General features: G+C 30.2%; 3 protein-coding genes across 3 annotated transcripts; 1 reads left to right on the top strand and 2 right to left on the bottom strand.

Moving 5' to 3' along the window:
* The first annotated feature begins 1,072 nt into the window (after positions 1–1,072).
* LOC116403566 (inositol-3-phosphate synthase-like) lies at positions 1,073–4,198 on the top strand. Its single transcript, XM_031884920.1, has 10 exons — positions 1,073–1,260; positions 1,333–1,401; positions 1,529–1,664; positions 1,788–2,035; positions 2,399–2,625; positions 2,724–2,839; positions 2,931–3,107; positions 3,288–3,476; positions 3,575–3,637; positions 3,744–4,198. Exons 1-10 carry the CDS (start codon positions 1,073–1,075, stop codon positions 3,861–3,863), a joined length of 1,533 nt encoding a protein of 510 aa, XP_031740780.1. The 3' UTR covers positions 3,864–4,198.
* A 4,536-nt stretch (positions 4,199–8,734) lies between these two features.
* LOC101212822 (FCS-Like Zinc finger 7) lies at positions 8,735–10,370 on the bottom strand. Its single transcript, XM_004149111.3, has 2 exons — positions 9,877–10,370; positions 8,735–9,095 (listed from the first exon to the last, which is right to left on the bottom strand). The coding sequence occupies exons 1-2, from the start codon at positions 10,212–10,214 to the stop codon at positions 8,996–8,998; spliced, it is 438 nt and encodes a 145-aa protein (XP_004149159.1). The 5' UTR covers positions 10,215–10,370; the 3' UTR covers positions 8,735–8,995.
* A 5,895-nt stretch (positions 10,371–16,265) lies between these two features.
* LOC101207195 (3-hydroxyacyl-[acyl-carrier-protein] dehydratase FabZ) lies at positions 16,266–20,355 on the bottom strand. Its single transcript, XM_004149092.3, has 4 exons — positions 20,016–20,355; positions 19,863–19,923; positions 19,593–19,737; positions 16,266–16,712 (listed from the first exon to the last, which is right to left on the bottom strand). The coding sequence occupies exons 1-4, from the start codon at positions 20,197–20,199 to the stop codon at positions 16,458–16,460; spliced, it is 645 nt and encodes a 214-aa protein (XP_004149140.1). The 5' UTR covers positions 20,200–20,355; the 3' UTR covers positions 16,266–16,457.
* Between the last annotated feature and the right edge of the window lie 574 nt (positions 20,356–20,929).

The following is a 20,929-nucleotide window of genomic DNA, read 5'->3' as shown; positions in this document are numbered from 1 at the left end:
GTTCCTTAGCAGGTGGTTGTATCATTCTTTTTTTCTTTCTAATTTTAGAAATTAAAGAGTGAAAAATGGTGAGGAATATGAGATTAAATTAAGATGGAGAAAAGGAAAGCAAAAGTGAAGAAAATGAAGAAATTGTTGGGTCATTTAACTAAAATATGGAAGAGAAAGAGTTCATACATTTACACCCAAATATAGTTGTAATATCATTTACAACTTTTTTTTATAAAAAAAATTATCTAAAAAGATTAGAATATTTTGTAACTTTTAAAAATGAAAAGATATTCTTGACAACAAGATATTATAGTTTTTTCTTAGTATTTTAACAATAAGAATATTTTCTAAAAATATTAAAGACTTAGCTATTTTAAAATATCTAAAATTGAACTTAATTTAAAAAGTTGAAATGTATTTGAAAGAAACATATTTTTAGATAGATATTTTTTACCATTTAAAATAATACTTGTTTAGATAGATAAATTTTGATCTGTCAATATTTGTATGTTTCTATGAATTTGATATGAACATAAGAAGTGAATTGATATTTTGATAGAGAAAATTGAAGGGTTAAATGATGAATAGAGAATTGAGGGTGTGGGTGAGGGGAAGGTGTTGTTATTTATTTTGGTGTGTTGAGTAGGGAGGGGGAGGACCACCTGGTTCGTCAAAATGTCATCTTCTCGACATTGGTGGTTTGGACATGGTAAACCCATACAAATAAAACGGTATCTTTTTTACAGCTATCTTCTTCCATTTCCATGCTCTGTTCTCTTCATGGAGGATGAAGAAGAAGATCCTCAACATCACCAGTGGGGTCTCTTCACCTCCGACACATCTTTCGACGCGTGTCCATTTCCCCTTCTTCCCCTCTCGTCTATAAATCCCAACCTCCTCCTCTTAGCGGTGAGCAACGCACTCAAATTCCCCATACCCATTTCAGAAGGACCAAAACCAGGGAACATCTTTCCATTTCTCCTCCTCCTCTTCTTCTTCTTCTTCTTCTTCTTCTTCTTCTTCTTCTTCTTCTTTCCCGTTCCTTGGATTTTGTTTCTTTCCTCCAAAAACCCATATCAAAATGTTCATCGATAGCTTTAAGGTTGAATCCCCCAATGTTACTTACTCCGATCATGAGATTCATTCCATTTACAATTACGAAACTACAGAGCTCCTTCATGAGAACAGAAATGGAACTTATCAGTGGATTGTCAAACCCAAATCCGTTCAATATCAATTCAAGACTGATATTCGTGTCCCCAAATTAGGGTTCGTTTTATTTCTTTTGAAATTTCTTTTCAACCCTTTTCTCTTTTAGCTCTAACTTTTTTAATTTCGTAGGATGATGCTTGTCGGATGGGGTGGAAACAATGGCTGTACTCTCACTGGTGGTATCATTGCCAATCGGGAGTGAGTTTTGTCTTATTTGTTTATTTTGCCCTTCTTCTTGTAGTATTCTAGTTTATGGTATATAATTTAATAATGTTACGTTATGCTATATAGTTTTTTAAATTGGATGTTGGGTATTGTTTTTCAGAGGGATTTCTTGGGCAACTAAGGATAAAGTTCAGCAAGCTAATTATTTTGGGTCCTTAACTCAAGCATCTTCCATCAGGGTTGGTTCTATTGATGGTGAAGAGATCTATGCTCCTTTTAAGAGCCTACTTCCTATGGTAATAATTGTATTAGAACAATAATTATATGGTTTTAGTTAATTGGAGATTGATGGGTTTGTGATAATAGTGATTATATTATGATTTTGAGCTTAGCAAAATGATTTAAATCTCTTCTCTTAGGTAAATCCTGATGATGTTGTGTTTGGAGGGTGGGACATAAGTGACATGAACTTGGCTGACGCCATGGCTAGAGCCAAGGTTCTTGATATTGATTTGCAAAAGCAATTGAGACCTTACATGGAATCCATGGTCCCGCTTCCTGGAATCTTCGATCCTGATTTTGTTGCTGCCAATCAGGGCTCACGAGCCAATAATGTTATCAAAGGCACCAAGAAAGAACAACTTCAGCAAATTATTAAAGATATCAGGTATATACTTTTTTCGGTATTATGTCAGTCAAGAATTAATATTTTAAAGTTTTTTCTGTTATATTTGTGTTTGACTACATATTAAATGCTTTTTTCCCCTAGACTGACTTCTAAAAGTTAGTGTTTTGAGATCATTATTAGGTGAAGTACTTTTTCTTTACATAACTTCTGGAGTACTTGTGATGTGAGTTGCTTTTTTTTACCACCAAATATATAGACAAAATTCACCTTGAATCATATGGGAGCAGCGGCTGTACTTTTTTTTTTTTGTCTTTTTGCCATTTCAAAATATCTTTCATTAGGACAATATTGCTAGTGAGAAATTCAGCTTTACTCTTTTGAAACTATGTTGTAATTTATTAGGGAATTTAAGGAGAAGAGTAAGGTGGACAAAATTGTAGTGCTGTGGACTGCCAACACAGAGAGGTATAGTAATGTGATTGTGGGGCTAAATGACACTATGGAAAATCTTCTGGCTTCTGTGGACAAAAACGAGTCGGAGATATCTCCTTCCACATTGTATGCAATTGCTTGTGTCCTTGAAAATGTCCCTTTCATCAATGGTAGCCCACAGAACACTTTTGTCCCAGGTATTTTTTCTCATCCTTCATAGAACTCGCCAATTTTTACCTTACTCCAACTCCTATTCAAGTAGAATTTACTCAAATTTGTGGGACCTTGTTTACAGGGTTGATTGATTTAGCCATCCATAGAAATAGTTTGATTGGTGGGGACGATTTTAAGAGTGGTCAAACTAAGATGAAATCTGTTCTGGTCGACTTTCTTGTTGGTGCTGGTATTAAGGTACCCCACTCTGTAATTAAACTTTGAGATCTGTTCCTATTCTTGTTGAAATTTTGGTGGTCTAAAATATATTGTGGACTTTTGGTGCCAGCCAACATCAATAGTGAGCTACAACCATCTGGGAAACAATGATGGAATGAATCTCTCAGCTCCTCAAACCTTCAGATCCAAGGAAATCTCAAAGAGTAATGTCGTTGATGACATGGTCTCCAGCAATGGCATTCTCTATGAGCCTGGCGAGCATCCTGACCATGTGGTGGTGATCAAGGTATAATCATTGAAGTTTGTTGAATTTGAAACTATACTTATTCATAGACGAAATTCAAATATCTTGGATATGAACTGTATAGTGTGCTAAATATTGTATGATGAAGAAAAGTATATATAGTCTAATCATGTCGTGAACTGAGGCTTTGTTAAATCCTTTCTTTCAAATGGAAAACATCAGTATGTTCCTTATGTCGCCGATAGTAAGAGGGCCATGGATGAGTACACTTCAGAGATATTCATGGGTGGGAAAAGCACCATAGTGTTGCACAACACATGTGAGGACTCTCTCTTGGCGGCTCCGATTATACTTGATTTGGTTCTTCTTGCTGAACTCAGCACTCGCATTCAATTCAAGGCCGAAGGAGAGGTTAGTTTGATAAATGTCACCCAATAAAAAAAATTGTTATGTTTTCCATTTTGAAATGAATCAACCTTAAAATACAAATGAAATTCTGTGTTTTGCAGGGAAAGTTCCACTCTTTCCACCCTGTGGCCACCATCCTCAGTTACCTTACAAAGGCTCCACTTGTAAGTTTTTAACACAACCCCACTGCCTTCCCTAAATTTTGAACTTTCATTTGATGATTTGAACATATCTCTGAATAAAAAAAACGGTTCTTAATCGCAAAAACAGGTACCGCCAGGCACGCCTGTGGTGAATGCTTTATCAAAGCAGCGCGCAATGCTTGAGAATATAATGAGAGCTTGTGTTGGGTTGGCACCTGAGAACAACATGATTTTGGAGTACAAGTGAAGTCTGAAAAGTGTTTTAAGTTCGATAGAAGTTGGTTTTCTTATATATATATATATATATATAAGTTTGTGAAAATATGCAATTAGTTTGTGTTTGGTCCTTTTTTCAGCCTTTTTCTTTTCTTTAAGCCCTCTTTTTGTATTAGGCTTGGGGAAGCTGCTTAATCTTGGGCTACGTATGTCTGTAATGGAATTATACATATATTTAAATAAATTAGATCTTTATGTTTTTGGTAAAGCAAAACGCTTCAGAAGATGGGTTCTTGAAAAGTTTCATTTTTGGACTTTTGTTGGAAAAGTTGTATTTGCTTTATATGTCATTGGTTGTGAACCATATATGTTGTCATGTCATACTCCTATCAACTTCACGTCTCTTACTTGTATTTTCTTTCATTTGTCTATTATTGTTTTTTCCTAACTCAACTCTAACTTTTCTTTCTTTCTTAAATTTTATGTATTTAGCTTTGTTCATGTACACAACAAATACACATTCACAAACTATTTGCAAATTTCTTCTTCTACAAATTCACTAAATGGAACAATTTTCAAAGCTAAGATTAAAAGAAGAAATTTGTTATTAGAATATGTCCTCGTCTAAAGCAATGGGTGGCTTTTCTATTTCAATTTATCATTTTTACCAAAACAAAAAAACCTTCACTATTAAAGTCGAATTGAACTCTTAACTCTTTTTTTCTTTCTTTTCTAGGAATTAAACTATATTCTTAATAGGTAGACAGCTAGAAAGAATATAAAAAGAGTACCCACTTGTCACTTGTCTTAATCTAGCATGGTCTTTTTTAAGTTTCTTTAGTTTCACTTACACCTCTTATTTGATTGCTCATCTTTAGAGAGAAAAAAAAACTTTGATAAGGCATTTGAAAGCTACTCGTGTAATAACGATAAAAAAAATGGTCACATTAAACACAACTAAGAAGTTGACAATCAAGAATGGATAGAAAACGTAAAGCAATAGAAAATTGACGTAGAGATTTGTGTGGTTTTACAACATCCCAGGCCCAGGATTTATATTCGGACCCTTGACATTTCCCTGCATCCACTGCGACTTGGGCAACATTATTCTTACTTGTTTTAAAAGTGTATTAGAGTGAAAGTCGTCCTCACAAACCAACACATGTCTTTTCAACATGTTTCGTTTTCACTCACATGCATCCTCATAAAATTCCTAAAAGATTATCCAACATATAATTGTTTCGAGCTAAACACACTTAATTTTGAAGTTTCTACGATCGAGCCACCGAAAAGGAAGATGTACCTTATTGGTATAGATAGTATTTTAAGTTTTTCTTAATCTTACTTTCATGTTTTCATGATCTCTCTAATTCAGATGTGATATTGGTTTATTCATGTCCTCCTCCTAAACTCAAGAGCATTATAGGTTCACTAATAGTGTGTTAATTATATCAATGAAGGAGAAGATTTGGTTTTATTATTATAACATATTTAAGTCATTTCCAACCAATGCATATATTAGGTTTAAAGACTCGAATTCTCTCACCTTCTCCTTATTGTTAAGTTCAAAGGAGAAGAAAGAACGAGATCAATCAACATGTCCAACCAACTTGAACTTTTTGCTTAATTAATTAACGCTTATTTCATCCAACTAAGAGGTTAAAAGTTTGAATTTCAATCCTTTTCACCTTTTTCGTGTTTGATTATGAAATTGAAAGAGGTGAGGTGGAGGCTGGTTGGGTGGGACTACCCAAGAATGGAATGGACTTACATATATATATGATTTAACACCACAAAATGCCATCAATAATTTGAGTAGTGAAGGAGACAAATAAAGTGTGGTCCTTCATTAAATTTCCACCTTTCTCTTTCTTATTATTAGTTTTGAAGAAAGACAATATTTGGGTACCTTCACTTATAAATTAAAATATTTAGAAGAATTTATTATGTGACAAATTGTTATACTAAACATATATACTCTCATCCCAAATGTACCCAAGTTTATCATCTTTTTTAGAATTGGCCTATTCGTACCTTAATTGGAAAAATGGCCCACACTAAAGCTAAAAGATTTCCCTTACATGACATTAAAGTTTAAGACACATGTGCAAACTGTTTGGAATAGTGTCATCTTATGTTTTGTAATTTGTGTCCACTCCTTATTGGCAAAGTTTTGTTATACGACTAATATCATATATAATAATATACCAAGAGACTTCGAATTTAACGCATTTTTTTAATTGACTTCCAAGATATAACAGATTAATTTTTTTACGAAAGCAACAACTCATCCACAAGATCCAACGAACTACAATGTGTGTGGAAATAAACCAAATTTGAATAAATTTACAAAAATGAAGAAATATTTTATTAGAGAAAATGCTTATGAATTTTTTTCCATATTTTGAAAGAAGAGACGTATTTATATTGGTCATTCAAATAGTCATACCTCTCATTCAAAGCGATTAATTTTGAAGAGACATATATATTCCATACACGAGAATGAAGGTGCAATGAGGCAACGATGAGGTATTTGTTTCACTCAATCTACTTTAGTCGTCCAAGTTTGCTTGTTGAAAAGTTCACGAGATGAATCTCTTGTTTTTCAATAACATGTAATAACTATATTGATTTGATAATATTGTTTTAAAACGTACTTTAACTATTAATCAATAAGTTAAACCTTAGAATTATTTCCTCCACACACACTATTTTATCTCTACATTGTAAAATATTGTCATTTGTTTAGTTTTCATATTTCATATTTTATTAAATTCAGCTACCATAATTAGTAAATGGGCTCAAATCAGCCCATAACATTAAACTAAGCCCAAACTTGTCAATACGATATGATCCCATTAGATAGAGGCCCAAACCTTTTTTCACAACCAAATTCAACTAATGCCCCCATCCATATTCATCCCTTTTGTCCCCCAAGTTTTCAAATGAGTAAATTCTAGGTTGCATTTATTTATTTTCACGTATTTTCTTCCCTTACAAATAAAAAAAAATACTTTGTTTTTTTTAAAAAAATTGATACATGATAACCTCTAATTTGATATATGTGACAGTTCAAGATGCACTCAAGTATTTTTCTTTTCAAATATAAAGTTTTATGATAAAATATTATGTATAGGATGACTACGTTAATCAACTTCTAACATAAATTGAAGGATCAGCCAAAACGTGAGATTTTGGGTAATAAGTGGTGACATGAAGATGATGTGATTCTTAAAAAAACGATATTGATAATAATAAAAGTTGTGAAAGATTCGACTCATTTTATATTAAAAAAAAACATTTTTTCACAAACATACAACTACGATATACATTTTTCCATTTTGTGGTATCCATGCATAGATGCGTTGTGTAATTCGAGAATTCGAACAATACTACTTTAATTAAATGAAGTCATACGGGTTGAGTTATTGGATTAGAATAATAGAAATTAAAAAAAATTGAATGTTTCAATCTGTTGTTAGGTTGGGATATTAACTCATATTAGTTGATTCAATTGCCTCTCTTTAGATCTACACGATCTCTCTATTGGTACGTCATCATCTTGGCCAGTGTCTCTCTTGTGTTAGTCACTTGAAGATAATTAGATGATCTAAGTCGCTCAAATATGCAAGTGTTGAATTAGACTCATAAATAAGATTTCATCGATTTAGAAATTTGATGTACACAAAACTAGTTTATGCGCATCCCTTCAAGTACACATCTCCCATAGTTCATAAGAAAATTAAAATTTACATTCATACCTTTTATATATTTAGGCGATAAGGAAATTTTTAAATATAGAAAAATGAATTAAAAACATTTTAAATTTTTATATATATAAAATGTGATATTATGTTGCATTTTATAAATATATTCTACGATTTTTGCTATTTACAGAAAAAAATTATAATAGAATATAAAACAATAAAATATAGTTTTAATTCATGATATTAATCTATTTCATATGAACAACCTTGGTAGTGAAGATTGATGTGATAAGGAACATGGAAGAGAAGATATATTTTAGGTAAACACAATATATGTCAAATTCACACATTTTTCTAGTACTTAGAAGATATCATGATATTAATTAACAATGCATCTAGCTTTGATCTCAACTATTATTCTTAAACTTTTTCTCATTAAATAAATCCAAAAAAAACAAAAAAAAATGAATAATGACAAAGAAGAAGAAGAAGAAAGAAGTTCCAAAACTAAACATATGGTACCCTATTTTGTTCCTTTGATTTTGGCCTTGGCCTACTCTCTCTTAGCCTTCCATGCTTTTTTCTCTTCTCATAATTAATCATATACTTCAAAGCCAATTAGTGTCTCTTTGCCTAACTATATCAATTTAGCATTCCAACCAACACTTATCTTCATATACTTTATTAAATTCATCACTTTATTTAATACACCATCAAACTCCATCTTTTTATTAAAAATGGTCAAAAATAGTAAAATAAAGAAATTTAAAAAAAATAACAAATTTTACCAAATGCTTATAACCAAATTTTACGGAGAATAGTCATTCATATGCTATAAGGATAGAAAACTTTAGTGGATAGATTCCAACAATTTGTTATAACTTACAATTATTTTAGTTTATTTTGCTATTTTAAAAAATGTTATGACAAAAAATTTTGAAATTATTGAAACAAAATTATTTTATAAGGCAATTTTTTTTAAAAATATTTACAAATATATAATATAATATCACAGTAATCACGGTAGATCAAAATAGACTACCATCTGTGTTTATCTATACCATGATACTCACATATGGTAATCTATCGGTAATTTATAAATATTATTAATTTATTTTGCTATACCTAAAACATAACATACTCAATTATTAACTCTTTTTTTTGTTAATTATATTGACACATATAGGTATATATATTAAATAAAAATATGGATGGGATTAAACTTAATTATGTAAGACTATGATATATTGTTACAAGTGAAACCAAAGAAACAAAAAATCTAAAAAAAACACATTAAAGCTCATATATTGTCAAACAAAAAACGTGTTAGCTTTAATTTAACCAAGCTGATGAATCATTTTCATAATCAATCATACCTTCTTCTTCTTCACATGCACACTTCAAATTAAAACCTATCTAAATTACACAGGTGGGTGTGCCATAATCTGATGTTTCTTCACGCCGGCCGATGGACGGTGGTGGTTCCCTTCTCTTTTCTCCAATCTTGTTCCATCTTCTGCTCTCTGCACTCGGCACTACAAAAAGCTGTATCTCCCCTACAAACAAATCAACCCAAAATCAAACTCACACTCAATTTTTATTCATAATTTTTTTTTCTACTTTAAAATTAATATCTAGTTATGTTTTTTTTTTTTTTTTAAACGGTAGTTGTTACGACCAGTGATATATTTCAAGCACCACAAAAGGATCAGTATATATGCTTTAGTTTCAACAAATTAAAACATATATTGAGTGTGTGCTAAGTACTACTCCAAGTTTATGATTCGCTTTTTGTATTCTCCAATTTGATTTGAGAAAGTGTTTTCTTTATAACTAAGGTCGGAGACATTCTATGTGACTATAATAAATTTTCATGTAATAAAATATTTTTCTTGATCCCTGTTTTTTCTTTTCCACTTTAGTTAGGATGATTTTGGTTTTTTTATTTTTTTTTTCTTTAAGTTAAAGTCTTTTTTCTTGATTTAAGATTTGAATTCTAAGTTGAATTTGGAAAACAAAAACTTTTTTCTTTAGTTTAATTTTAAAGCTTGACTAATTTGTTTTAAACATGAAATGAGTTTATGTAAACTTAATTTTCAAGAATAAAAAAGAAAAACTAAACAGCTACTAGTAACAGTACACAAGTTATTTGCCTCAGGTATAAACTACGTGTATCGTTCCAAATAAAAAAGATATGAGATCAACATAAGTAGATGCAACAAATTATTATTATTCTTATCATAATTTTGTAAGAAGCATAAAAATGAAAAAGAAGTTAAATAACTCAACTAAAAAAGACAGTATAGGAGGATAAGAGATGAAGAGAGAAAATCATACATGTACATATAAATGTCACGGCCGGGAGATAGACGGCGGCGACAGAAGGTGCAACTACGGAGAAAGTGATCGGAAGAACGGTGGTCAGAGTCTTTGTTAAAGCTGGCGGCGGGGGAGAGATTTTTGCGGCCTCTTGGTGACACAAAAGATAACGTATAATTCATTACATCACTATCCAAAGTTTGGGTGCTGCAGATGACTTTAGGAATATCTCCGGTGGTCGGATTCTGATCTTCAGACGGCTGTTGACCCTCGACGTGGCTGAGATCTACGGTGATGCCTGATACACTGGCCGTTCTCTTCATTTGGCCTCGTGGACGCTTCCCGAGTAACATCATATCGTCTTCTTAGAGAGAAAGAGAAGGAGCGGTTGGGAATAACAGAAGATGAAGAGTGAATGATATTATAAAATAAAGAAATAAAATAAAAATAAAAACAAAAAGGGTAAGTCTAATTTTTGGTTCTATGTTAGGTTGAATTTGTTAAAATTATCAATCCACCAAGAATCCCACAACTTTTTTAAGTTAGTGGTTTTGATTATATGATCACTAATACAGTATATCCTTCCCATCGATTTGGAAATTTGTAGAAATGTTTAACCAGAATGAAAAATGATGGACTGAATTATACAAAATAATCTATTTGAAATTTGTACTTTGGGTTAAAAATATTTTTGTCTATACAATTTTGTATACAAAATTTAAGTCTATTCAATTTTCTTTACACTGTTAATACATCATTGCTAAAATGCCTACATGTATATCTTAATCTTATCACTTTAAAGTATATATAGAATGTTTAAAAAAATTGTACGTATAGTTGTTGTGGTACATGTCATAGCCAAATATATTTTCTTTCTCTGTATTTGATTCTTTATTGTTCGGGTGTATTTTGGGAGGAGATTTTAATTTTGGAATCTTAAGAATTTTATGTTTCAACTCGATTTTTTTTTTATTGCTAATTGAACATGTAAGAGAAAAATGAGAATATGTACATAAAAGACAATGAAATTATCTATATATAATTTGTTTTTAAATTGGTTCTAGAAAAACTTTAAACAATTTGATTATTGTATTATTTACAATAGAAGTATTTTCTTTTTTTATTTTAGAGATATTTTTGTTACTATGTATTAACAGCTTATGCACATATATTAGCAATAAAGCCCAAGGGTTTTCAAAAAATCTTTAGGAAGTCTTTTTTTTTTTTTTTTTTTGAAAGTTTAAAAATAATTTTAATTTTTTTAAAGATTATTGTGAAAACTTTTGAAAGTTTAAAATTATTTTAAAGTTCAAATGTATCATGAACTTAGGCGTGAAGCAAAATTTATGGACATTTTTTTATAATTTTATCTTAAATATGAAATTACAAGCTAAAACTTCCAACTATACATTGTTAAGGAAAGTAGCTTCTCTTTAATTATGTAAATATGGTGATCAATAATAAAAATCTTTTTTATTATTGAGATGATGAATTGAAATAGTACAAAATTATACCTTCAATCATATATTATCAGTTGAATTATATTAATTTTGACTAATATAAACATAGTTGAATAGATAAGGGAAGGTTATTATTGTAAAAGTTAACTCTTTAAAAAGAAAATTAACAAATATATTGAGAACAATAGGCAATTTATTGGAATTAAAATGATAAGTTAATATTTATTTTTTAAAAGAAAAGTGAATGATGAGAATAGGAGGCAAGTCCACATCTCTTAATTTTATATACTACATAATTACATTGCATTTTCCATATAAAATTGCAATTTTAAATTGTTTTCTGAGTGTTTGGATGGATAGTTATTTTATTTGAATTATTGAAAGTAAAACTTTATGTAGTTATTTCTTTTTCATATTTTGTAAATAAAAGCTCTTATTAGATATAATTATTAAATCCAAATAAATTGTTTTAAAAGAAAATCAATTCCAATACCTTTAAATTTATTCTTAAATTATTAATGAATATTTTAAAATATAGCAAGATAAGTGAAATTATTTATAGGAACACTTCCAAGAATAACAAAAAAAAAATGATAATAGAATTCATGTCACTATATTTTCTGAATTATAAAAGTAGCAAATTTAAAAGTCGATAATTCTATGATTACCATCTGATATATAGTCCTATGATTACCGTTTGATATCACTAATTTTGTCATATTCGCAATATACAAAAAAATAAGTAGTATGAGCTGTTTTTTTCTAAATATTTTTATCATTTGATGCAATTTTATAATATAAATATAGCTAAATTTTACTTTCTATAAGTGAAAACTTTGATAGATTTGTATAGACATTTTGCATGGAGATCTATAGACATTTTGCACGGAGATCTAGATAACAATTATATCTATATGAGTTTATTGCATCTATCACTAATATAAAATTAATCTTTTTTGCTATATTTATATATGTTTTAACTATTTTTTATTTAGAATAATTTTCTAAATACATATGTAATCACTTAATCATAATTGTATATCTTGATGTAATAGTTCAACTTTCAATTTTTAGTTTTAACTAGTGTGTCATTTTATATTATTATTTGAATGTTGATATATGTCAAATACCTTATTTATTTATATATTACATATTATATCACCAATCTAGAGATTAATTAAAAGCTCAAATCTAATCCTTTCCTCATTGAATTAACAGGTAATTATCAAGCTATATAAAATAAGAATTTAACATCTTCTATTAAAAAAAAATGGCTCGTAATAAGTCTTTCTTTTTCTTTTGAGAAGTGTTCAAATCTTGATCTCCAATGCCAAATGTCCAAAATATGTTCCTCAAATAAATAGTTTTCTTTCTTTCAAAAGTGAAGAGATGAGACACCATCATTTTCAGCTCTAATCTATCACAATTTATGCATATTTTTCAATGACATGGCCATGACATATCATCCATGTCATTGATTTACATTAGAAAGGATAATAACATTTGTGTCACGTTGCTCTTTCTTTCTTCCCTGATTTACAATCTTCTTATGTATTTTTTTTTCCCCATAAATTGTTCTCTCTAACTTCCCAATATTGTCTTAGACAACTTATAATATATCCAAGATCATCTAAACTAAATGAGGTTGTGTTGAATATTTATAATAACTCTCTAATATGGTTAACTATTTGATTGCAGTAAACTTTCACATCATTTATCATTTATCTTTTTAAATACTATATTTGATGACTTAGACAATGATGACACAGTCAAATGGAAGAATGCTTGGATAACTAAAACTCTTAAAAGTTAATGACTTTAAAATTTAAAATATTAAATAGGTACAAAATAAAAAAATTTAGGGAAGAATGTATTATTTGAAGGAATAGAGAATGGGATGAAAGGTGAGTTTTGTAGTAGTGTTCTCCAATTATGGAAATATGCAATTATTAGGTATGGGTTTGAGTCAATTATTGGGTCCCTTCAATTGGGGTTGGAAACTCAAACATATTGAATGAATTTATCAATAATGTTCTCACCTTCCATATTGTCTATTTCTAATTTTTTAAAAAAAGAAAAAAGGAAAAAAAATTCAAAAGATTATAAATTGGAATTATTAAGGTAATAAGACAATTCATATTACATCAACCCTATATAACTAGGTGGTCTTCTGGGCTCCCACCATTCTCATCCATCAATATCATACTCTTCTTTTCCTCTAATTATTTGCTTTCGTTTTCTCTTCTTTCATGTTCCAACTTTCTACTCATTCACATTTGTGTTCATATTTTATTTCAATATTTAAACAATAAGGTATGTTTAAGAAGCTTTTGTGGATCCAATATGAAATAATTCAATACACCTCACAAGTTTAGAGTGATAATCTAGAATCAAAATGTATAGGAAGAAATTGGAATGAGTTGATATATTTTATCAATTTAATTCAATTCATGTTCGCAACCTAAATTGTTCCGATACGTTTCTTTCATACATATGTGATGAAAATTTGAATATATATATATACTAATTAGGTTAAACCAATTAGAAAGTATTACTAAATGATGTCAAAATAAAGTTAAAAGGAGTATTTTTAAAAATAGTAAAATATTAAAATTGTTTATAAAATTTAGTAAAATCCATCCAATTTTCTATAGTTTATTTAAGTTTTTTTTCCCTATATTTTGTCAATAATTTCATTTTTTTTTGGCTATCCATAACAATTCCCTCCTAAGAAAATAATAAGAGAAATTATTTTAAATGATAATTTTTCTAAAATATTTATAAATATAATAAAATATCACAATTTATATGTAAAGATTATGATAGATCTGAATGGGATGTCTATCATGATACGATACTGAGAATAGTCTATTTTCGTCTATATATTTTACTTTATTTTGTAAAATTTTTTATTCATTTTATTATAATGAAAAACAACTCAAAAATAATAGTATGTATTTCATTACTATTTTAATAGATAGCCTTGCCTTTTATTTTATAATATATTTGATATTAAAATCAACTAAAAATATTTATGAAGTCAAAAAATTATTAAATTATCTTTTTGTTAAAGGAATATAGACCAATTTTAATTAAATATATTATCTAATAAAATTATTTTATTAAAAAAAATGTAGCAAATTAAATCGATGGTTTTTTTTTTTTGTTTTAGTTTAGTAAAGGATTAGATCTAATAAAAGAATAGAAGGATATATTTTGTCTTAATTTTTTTTTTTTTAAATAATCAGTAGTAAAAATAAGAGAGAGGAAGAGAGTCTCAAAATAATTAAAGGAAAATTGCAATTTTAGTTGGAGAATTGGTACAAAATATAGCAAAATATTTAAATTGTCACTCAAAACTTGGATTAATTTTAATGTATTTTGTAAATAGTTTCAACACTTTTTTATTTTTTAAAATGTTCGGTTTTAGTTAATGTATTTTGAACTAAACCCTCTAATTCATCTAATTTGTAAGCTTGTGCATATGTTTTATAGCTTACTTTTTAAAAATAATTGTAACGTTTTTTTAAGTTTAATAGGTGAAATTTGATAAAAAAAAAAATGAAAATTAATACACTTCCTAAGTTTTATGTTCATATTTCATCTTTTTTCTACTTAAATTAATAAGCTTTGCTCAATGGGTTAAAAACCCCTAAAAGAATGGAGATGGGAATAAGAGTTTTGAAGTTTGAGGACAATGATATATTCAACAAAAGTATGAAGACAAAAATAGATAGCTTACCTCTTTTCTTTCTAAAATATAATTTTAGATGCAAATATCTAATTATATTTTCATATCAGAATAATTCTCCAATCTTTGTCCAAATGATGGTTCAATTTTAATATTATTATTGTTGGTATTATTAGAAACATTCAGAGGATTGTCTTAAATCCATATTTTTCTTTCCCTTTTGTTTGATAGAGGGAATGGATATGAAATAGTAACAGATAGGAGTTAGTTCGTGTATTGAGTTGAAATATTCTTTAGATCCAGTCTAATTGTTCGAGTTTGTAAATTTTTTCAACTTAAATGACACATTAAAAGATGAATTCAACCCAACTTAACTTGTTCAAAATTTTGTTCTAAAAGAAAGTAACATGTTAATGCCTATAAATTTGATTGAACTATTTTCATTAACATAAACAAAGTTATTATAAATAGAAAAATGGATGAAAATATTTACAAATATCGGAAGATTTCAAATTTTATGAACAGTAAATACACATTTTAATGTTAATAATAAGTTTGAGCTGATTTGGACAGATTAGTGTTACATAATACATAGAATGAACCCTTGAACCATCCCCAACCCAAATCAAAAATTGAATCAATCAATTTTTTGAGGGAACACCCCTAAATTAATGGCCTTAGGAAAATGAAGTTTAGAACCATCCAACTCAAGGAATTGATTTAAATAAGAGAGCCATATCTTTAAGAAAATCTCAACTAAAACAAATTGAAATACATCCAATTTTGGTCAACATAAAAATTAAATCAATTTCACAACAAACAATACTTCAATATTTTACACGTAAAAGCAACTACTCTAAAGTCTAAACTCTAAAGTCAAAATTGCTTTTTCTTTTCCTTCTCATTTTCTAACACAAAGAAAATAAGCAGCAAAAATGATGGGCTCGGCCCTTGGATTATCACTAGAATGTGACACCATTGGCATCATAACATTTTAATAAAATTCATTTCATAATCATTCTAAAGCTTCACTAATTGTAATAACTCTGATTTTTTTCACATCTCCTAACTAATCTTGACTTTTGTGGAAGGGATATTTTCCCATCAAAATGTTGAATTACCTCAAGTTGTAATTTTGGGGTTAAATTATTATTTTTTAGTCCTTATATATTAACTTTTAGTTTCAACTTAGAAGCTATGTTTTCATAAATTTAAGTTTATTGAAGAGAGGGAAAGGGAAGTTTGAAAAAAAAACAGATATGAAGAAGACCATAAGATTGATTGCTGCTTCTCAATGAAATCCACAGATAAATAGTGAAGCATAATATCAAACAGTTATTCCTAGATGTGCAGAATCCTAACTCTCAAATTTTTATCCCAAAAAAATAAGAAACAAATCACAACATCGAGCATCATATCATAACAACAGATATAGTAGAAAAATACTTTTATTCTTCTTTGCCCATGGCCATCAAGAACTCACCTTCGCAGACAACATCCCCTCCAACGTATGCCTTTCCTTCCATTTTGGCAATTCCAAACTTCTTCTGCAACTTGACAAGAGTCATTCGCATGACCAACGTGTCTCCTGCGATCACTGGCTTTCGGAACCTCACTTTATCAATACCGACAAAGAAGAAATTTTCACGAGAGCCTCCCACATCTGGTTGCAGCATAACTATACCGCCAGTTTGAGCCATTGCCTACAAACCAAGCAATGATAGAGCTTTATAACATGACTATTAAGTATCACAATGACAAAAAAATCCGTTCCAGTTTTAAGAGATCTTGTGAAAATTATTGAGAAGTAAATAGTAAATGGGTGTACTATTATGCATGAGAAAGGACTAACCAACCGTTATACTAGAGAAGATTTTGGCCTAATGAAAGCCAAGAAATATGTTATTCATGTTTAATAATAAATTGCTTCATTTGTTTAAGCTCCTCATTTTCATCAATAGGAACCTTTATAATCTCTCCATTCTACTCGCCCGAGATTAACAGTGAACTTGTATTTTGGTTCAACAAGATGTCTTAATAAAGCATCAGCAGCATTTTCGTCCCTTGGAAGATTTAATGTCTCCCTTTGGGCATCGATGACAAGTTTTTTTTTTTCTAACTATTCACTAGGACTTCTTTTGCTGGATTTATAGCCTCTTTCTTTAGGGTGCGCTCATTTGTGGGGCTTTGTTTTTTTAACCTATTGTATTCTTTCATTTTGTCCTCAATGAAATTGGCCTTTTAAGTTATTAAACCAAGTCTGCCTTGAATGTCAAAAGCATAATCCATCAGTTTTGTAATCCAACGGTTAGTCTCCACTTTATAGTACCTTGGTCAAGCAAACTTCCAGATGATAAACTTGCGCTCACGCAGATAAGGGTTCCATTCCTGAACTAACACACAATAGTCATCAATTCGCTCTCATAGGATGAGAATTGATGTCTCATCTCAAGGTAAGAAAGCAGTTATATTATGTCAAGGTCAGTCCTTGCATCAACACAGCCCCTAGTCTAGTACCTTGAAAAGCATTAATATGTGCTTGTAGGCTCATTAGCAACCTTCAGATTCTAAATTGCAGCTCCCACTTTTTCTATTTTGGTGAAAGCTATTGTTGTTAGGTTGTTTGGTCAAGGCCAGAGCTGCAGTTCAATCTTTGGCAATTAACATGCAGGAGTAGCCTATAAGACCCAAAATAATCATGTCCTTGGGACTTAGGAGGTTCACTTTACCATTGCCTTAATTTTGGTAAGACCTGCAGATACCCTGTCAACTCATTTATACGTCCTAAACTACGCAATTTGGTAAAGAGCAAAAGAACATCTCATACAGCTTGCAACTTAGCAATAAGCTGGTAACGCACAAGCAGCTCTAAAACATTTACCTGATGTTGGGCATTTTCATCAATGGCAGGACTACAAAATTTGAAATAACCAAAATTAATTGATCATTCAGTTCTCTAAATGCCCCATCGAAGTATTAACACTTAAGAATCCCAATCATGTATTAATAAGCAACAAATCAACAACATATTGGCTAATTCACTAAAGAAGTCTAGTGGCAACCTATCAGAAAACTCCATGCATAATCAACCCAATCCTCCAAATTTGGCAAGAATTCACAGTTCACAAACTATTCATTAATGGCAACGGTAGATGAAATATTTTCCATGAGTAAAAAGATTCTCAAGCTAAATAGGATTTAATCTCTTCATTGAAGTAGTCAACAAACGCAAAAGGAATTCATCCTCCATCCTTCCATGGCTTCCAATCTTGTTTGAGAAGCTTCCTCCTCTCGATAGACGATAAAACTAGCAAAAAGATCCTTGCATAGTCAAACCACGTTTGAGAAATTCTGACTCCCAAAAAGTCCTAATTGCAATGCAATAATCTATGACCATTGATAGGTGTCAATTAGAAATTAAAAGAGAATTAGTTTCATGTTAAAATTCAAACGTTTCTAAGCTTGTCTAGAGCTTGAGACGAGAAACTCGTGCAAGTATTTTTCAGGATGCCACCTAACAGGAGATCTGAAATATGTCAAAACATATAGGATGAAGAACTACAAAATAAATCAAGGCACTTGGAACGTCCCCCTCTTGAGTATGTTAACCAAAGCCCTAAATCACTCAACAATTGCTTGTCTTCCCTCAATCCCCTTCCCCCTTATTTAAAACTAGATACACTAAGTCCCTACTAACTACCCTTATGTTACTAATACCATATTACTCCTAGCCATAAACTCCTATTAATTCCCTTACAGTATACTTCAAATAAGTAGGTTAGGTAATTTCACAATTTACAGTGATGTCTGGTGGATTTCTTGAAACTTCGAGCAAGATCCTAACCAGAATGAATTTGGGGGGAAAATGGAAAAAAAATAGACTTTGAGCGGATTTATTCCAACCGAGGTGTGTTTCCTTTCATCAGCAAAGCCTATTATTCATCAAGACGAAGCCTTTTTTAATAGTTAATAACCATCTGGTTTACTTGCCCAAAGTTCATGGACCCATTCTATCATTAACCTCCTCCAGTATGAGGACACAACCCTCAAAGCTCGATATTACCTGATCAATATGTATCTTGGGACCAGGCCAATGACATGATGGCAGCATTTGGATGGGAAGTTGTCTTCCCATAGGATCGCTTCATTACTCTTAATCTCATCTGTTTGTCACCCTTTGGATGAAGCAAAGAGATCCTCATTCTAAATCTTTACACTATGTAAACACAAAATAACATAGGAAAAAACAAGTACGATACAAAAGCACATCACTTATTTTTTTAGCATATAAATGCATAGTTCCTATTTTATGTAGTTGGAGTCCCTTCTTTTAGCTCCACTCCTTTTTGTTATGCATGTGTATTCTATCATTTTTATCTCAATGAAAGTTGTTATTAACAAAAATAAAAATTTTAAAAAATCCATATAAATCATAAATTTGTTAACTTTGATTGTTTTTTTTCTGGTGTTAGTACCAGTGATTCTAATTAAACAATTCATTCAGAGTTCATTTGAATAAATAGTAAACAGTTCGACAATATCATCTCAGTCCACAAAAATCAACTTCAAGCTTAAGAACATACCTCAACCATGAGAACACCAGGCATGATGGGTCTCTCAGGGAAGTGCCCTGGAAAGAAACTCTCATTTATAGTGACATTCTTAATAGCAACAACCGAGACTCCAGGATTGTATTCAATAACTCTATCTACTAAAAGAATCGGAAACCTACATCAACATAAATCACAATGCATAAGTAGAAACCAAAAAAAAAAAAAAAAAAAAAAAAAAAAAAAAAAAAAAAAATCGTCAAACCCCCATACACACAAAAACACACGAAGTTCAACAAATACCTGTGAGGCAAAATTTTACGAATCTCGTTGATATCCATAACAGTAGGAAACGATGCAAACTCTGAAAAGAAGAGAGAAAAAAAAAGTGAAATCAGCAACAGAAAGAGTAAGAAGAACAAAACCCCATTTGAAAGTAGAGAGAAAGGAGGTTACTTTTCTCAATGGGATCGTCGGCATTGTTGAGAGAACAGCGGATAGCGGGAAGAGAGTTGGAGCGAAAAGAGAGAGAGGGGGATCTGAAGAGGGATTTAGAGCTAGTGGGAGGAAGAAGGGAAGTGGGCTTGTTGAGAGATTGAGAATTGGTGAAGGAGAAGAGAGAATGGGAAGTGGCAGCCATTGAAGTGAAAGAAAAGCGGAGAATTCAAAGGAAGTGGGAAAGGTAGGAAAGAAGGATTGTGAATTTATGAAAATTCAATTTGGGAAATCCAACCTATACGCATTGGCGTTGCAGTTGAGAGAACGATGAGATCGAGGTGCGCTATTAACTATTTGTTGTGTTTAATTAAGTTAAACAAATTTGAACTACCTATGTTTTAATCACATTTTGTACCTTCAATTATTTTACTCTCTATTAAACTTAGTGTATTATATATAATATTACCTTTTCAATCCTTAAATTTTGAAGAATTTGTTTGTTTTTGTACTTAAAAAAGTTTCCAAAATATACCATTTTAATCTCTATATTTATTAAAATAGATTCATTTAGTTTTTGAGTTGGAGTATGCACTCTCCACCTTCCGAAAAGTCCTTTTAAGGTATGACTATCAGACCTACTATTTTCTTCGTATTTTATTTAATATTATAAAAATGACATTGGTTGCCCAAAATAACTTTTCAAAATTACATTTAGGTTCATGGAGTAGAGTAAAAAGAAAGAGGCCCAAACTTAGATTATATATATTGGATTGGGCTTACAAATGAAGAAACCTAGGCCCATTTTGTTACATTCCCTTTTTGCTCCATGAAAATAAAGAATTTCTGTCTTATGGGCCAAATAACTTAATTATTACCATATATAATGTACAAAATGTAAAGAAATTTACATAAACTTTATATCTAACTTTTTG

The sequence above is a fragment of the Cucumis sativus genome, chromosome 4 (genome assembly GCF_000004075.3).
Source record: "Cucumis sativus cultivar 9930 chromosome 4, Cucumber_9930_V3, whole genome shotgun sequence".
Taxonomy (NCBI): Eukaryota; Viridiplantae; Streptophyta; class Magnoliopsida; order Cucurbitales; family Cucurbitaceae; genus Cucumis; species Cucumis sativus.
This window is presented reverse-complemented; position numbering and strand designations above follow the sequence as displayed.